Source organism: Triticum aestivum, chromosome 6A (genome assembly GCF_018294505.1).
Source record: "Triticum aestivum cultivar Chinese Spring chromosome 6A, IWGSC CS RefSeq v2.1, whole genome shotgun sequence".
Taxonomy (NCBI): Eukaryota; Viridiplantae; Streptophyta; class Magnoliopsida; order Poales; family Poaceae; genus Triticum; species Triticum aestivum.
Window position 1 is genome coordinate 76,512,676 of NC_057809.1, and position 3,186 is coordinate 76,515,861.

Sequence of the window (3,186 nt, forward strand, 5' to 3'; positions counted from 1 at the left end):
GAGTGGATGTTTTGGGTTTCTTAGTACTGAAGGAGAAAAAGCAACCAAAAAAATACCAGTTAGTTTTGTTAGCAAGAAAAATGGTAAGATCATGATTGATGATCTCATAGAAAAGATTGTGAAGGATAAGAGCACTGATGATGACTTTATTCGGATGACATTTCTAGTTCTCTTAGGAACTATAATTGCACCAGTGTCTCATGAATACGTTCCGAAAAAGTACTATGCCTTAGTGAAAAATATTAAGTTGATAAGGAAGTTCAACTGGAATGCATTCACTTCACGATTCTGTTTATCGGAGATTGGTAAGCTTCTGCAGGACGGCCATGTTAGGCAGTGGCCCCAGGGGAACCTCGCCCTTTTGCAAGTACGTTCTATTTATTAATTTCAACACTTTTGTTATAAAATGGCACGGAAGAACATGTAATTTAATTAGTTTATGTGTTTTGCAGTACCTATACTGGGAGAAGGTGCAACCAATCACCGGTCCAAAATATGATCCGTTGGCATTGTTGAGCCCGCTGATGAGGAACTGGACGGAAGATATGGCTGTGAGAAGAGACAAATACGACTACGAATATGGTCGTGGTGTTGGGATGGTAATCCTAGTAATCATTTTTTTACATTTATGAAATAAAGTAAAGTGTGCATATGGTTTTTATGTATAATTGTCTTGTTGCACTTGTAGATCGATGACAACATTACAGAGGAGTATAGGTTGAAAAAAATTGCGGAAGAAGAAGCTCAAAAAACCAAGAAAGCTAGTAGCAAAAAATCTAACGTTACTGGAACGAGGAAAGAGGGCAGTACCTCGGAGGCTTCGAGCCAGAAGCCTACTATGGACCGGATTTTGAGTGAGATGAATGAGCTTCGGAAGGAAATGCTTCGTTTGCCAGAGTTATGCGCACAGGTAACACTTGAGCACGTCTCTTTAATGTCCATCACTGAATTGAAGAACTAAGATGAAATGTTTTCTTGCAGAGGATGATTGAGAAACTGAACAAAACCGGCGTCTCCTACAAACCCAGTAACCTGGAAGAGGACGAAGAGAATCTGTACGGAGGCATTAATGAGTCTTCAAACGATGTTGGACGTCCGCAAAAAGAGTTTGTATATCAAAAAGATGATTCAGACCGGTTCCGCACACCTTCCAAAATGAATTTGCAAAAGGATGATAACGGCGTTGATGTAACTTCTCGTGAAAACACACCTTTTTACTGCACACCTGAGTACTGGGATAGTTTCAAGGGTGATATGGATGATCCTGTCCAAGTACCAGAAGTATCAGATGAAAAAGCTGCCACATCTTTAGAGACGGACGAAATCGCATCGCATGCGTCGGTTGGTTCTCAAGGAGTACAAGAGGAAGTGGAGGAGGTTACTGGCAGGCGCAAGCGCAGAGGATCACAACATGTCAAGTCTCCTTATGTGGTCCCTAAACCAAACAAACGTGCAAAACGTTCTGCCAAAGGAAGTAAGTTTTCTGTGTTTCTAATTGTTATTGCGTAACAATTATTTATGTATTTGCGTTTGTAAGTATTTGAGTGGTGCGTTACAGAATTGTTCCAAAATGGTGATGTTAACAAATCTGGTGATGAGTATGATGTGGTGAAAGCGTCCATCAAGTACGTGCGTGCGCATGAGCATTTACAAAAACATGCCAAAACAGAAATTTTCAATGATGGCATGGAAGAAGGTCTCACTGTGAGGAGAGCTTGTCAGATTATTAACCATGAGTGGCTAAGTGGCGACGTAAGTTAATTTCATATATTGTTTTACAATTCATTCGAAAATACCATTGTTAAATCTAACACATTATTTATAGGTAATTGATGCATACTCATCATTTTTGGTCGACAAAGTTAATGATGATCGTTTCATGTTAACAACTTGGAGGATACATTGGTTGCTTCACGTTAGACCCGGAAAGAAGACCGCCGGTAATGATTATGAAGCAGAGTCGCATAGTAATGGACCCGTGAACAGATGTGAGGACGAGTATTTCAAAAAATCAAAGGTAAGTTTGATTGTTAACACGGTACATACATACGATATTATGTGATGATTGTGTTTTATGGTCCTTGTGATGCAGACTTACATTCCTCTAAACAAGCAAAATAATCACTGGATTACTGTCGTCATGCATAGCGGAAAAAGAGAGTTTCGGGTTCTTGACTCGTTGATGACCGGAAAACTTGACACTGTTACTAGAGAACTCGTTGAGGACCTGGTAGGTTTAACTTGCAAATGTGCATTTGGTAACATTCGTTTTCTTTAGTACACTGAATGACATGCTTTCCACCATGTTTATTATATCTTTAGAGAAAACAACTAGCAGAAGATATCCAAGAAGCAAATGCAACCGGAATTGTGAATTATCCGGATGTTTCCAAGTGGCCTATTCAAACGTATGACATGCCAAAACAACATGATGGGTGAGTTTTTACTTCGACAGAATGTTGGTCTTGTATGTACAGTAGATATTTAATCTTCTTAAATTGTATGCACTAGGAATTCGTGTGGACTATTTCTCCTTCGATGCTTTCAAAATTGGGATGGTGACAAATGGACAGGCTTATTTTCACAGGTACGCAAGTCATGTTTGGACTACGATGTACAATGAACGCTGTGCTAACATCATTTTTTTTCAGACCTCAATTGATGATTCAAGAGAGTTAATGATTGCGCAACTTATATTTTCGGAAAGAAACAAGCTTGATGAAGTGAAAAACAAAGTTATTCGGATATCAAAGAAGAAGAAATAGATGCGGCACGGAGGAGTTTTGCATGTGATTGGGTGGTACTGGAGGACTTTATTTTCCAAACGCTTTGCGCACTTGCTTATAAATTTTATGTAATACACTCTGCTTCTGAATAGTTATATGTAATAGACTCGGCACTTTTCCAAATGTTTTTTCTGTCCATATGATATTTCGTTTCATAAATATTATATAATGATTTATTTTGTTTACATGTTTTTTTTGTTGCCGAATAGTTATATGTAATCATGTCGTCGTTAAATTTTTGTGCACTAAACTATGACAGCACACTGCGTTTTACTTAAAAATTATTTTACATAAAAAAAATGCCCGCCCGTCTCCACGGCGTTTCTTAGTAAGCCCGTCGTTATCAAGCCCAACGGGCGACTACAACAGGCGTTTCGGAGCACGCCGTGGAAACCAGGCC

The 3,186-nt window shown here is 39.0% G+C and overlaps 1 protein-coding gene across 1 annotated transcript; it reads left to right on the forward strand.

Annotated features, from left to right (window-relative positions):
- Nucleotides 1–693: 693 nt before the first annotated feature.
- On the forward strand, nt 694–2,765 carry LOC123129455 (uncharacterized). The gene is made up of 7 exons (XM_044549614.1): nt 694–898; nt 982–1,474; nt 1,559–1,752; nt 1,826–2,017; nt 2,093–2,230; nt 2,323–2,435; nt 2,588–2,765. Exons 1-7 carry the CDS (start codon nt 839–841, stop codon nt 2,763–2,765), a joined length of 1,368 nt encoding a protein of 455 aa, XP_044405549.1. The 5' UTR covers nt 694–838.
- The last annotated feature ends 421 nt before the right edge of the window (nt 2,766–3,186 follow it).

Coding starts and splice junctions, on each gene's coding strand:
- LOC123129455 (XM_044549614.1), top strand. CDS start 839: ATGGACCGGATTTTGAGTGAGATGAATGAGCTTCGGAAGGAAATGCTT. Junction 1,475..1,558: donor AAAACGTTCTGCCAAAGGAA/GTAAGTTTTCTG, acceptor GGTGCGTTACAG/AATTGTTCCAAAATGGTGAT. Junction 2,436..2,587: donor ATGCCAAAACAACATGATGG/GTGAGTTTTTAC, acceptor TTATTTTCACAG/GTACGCAAGTCATGTTTGGA.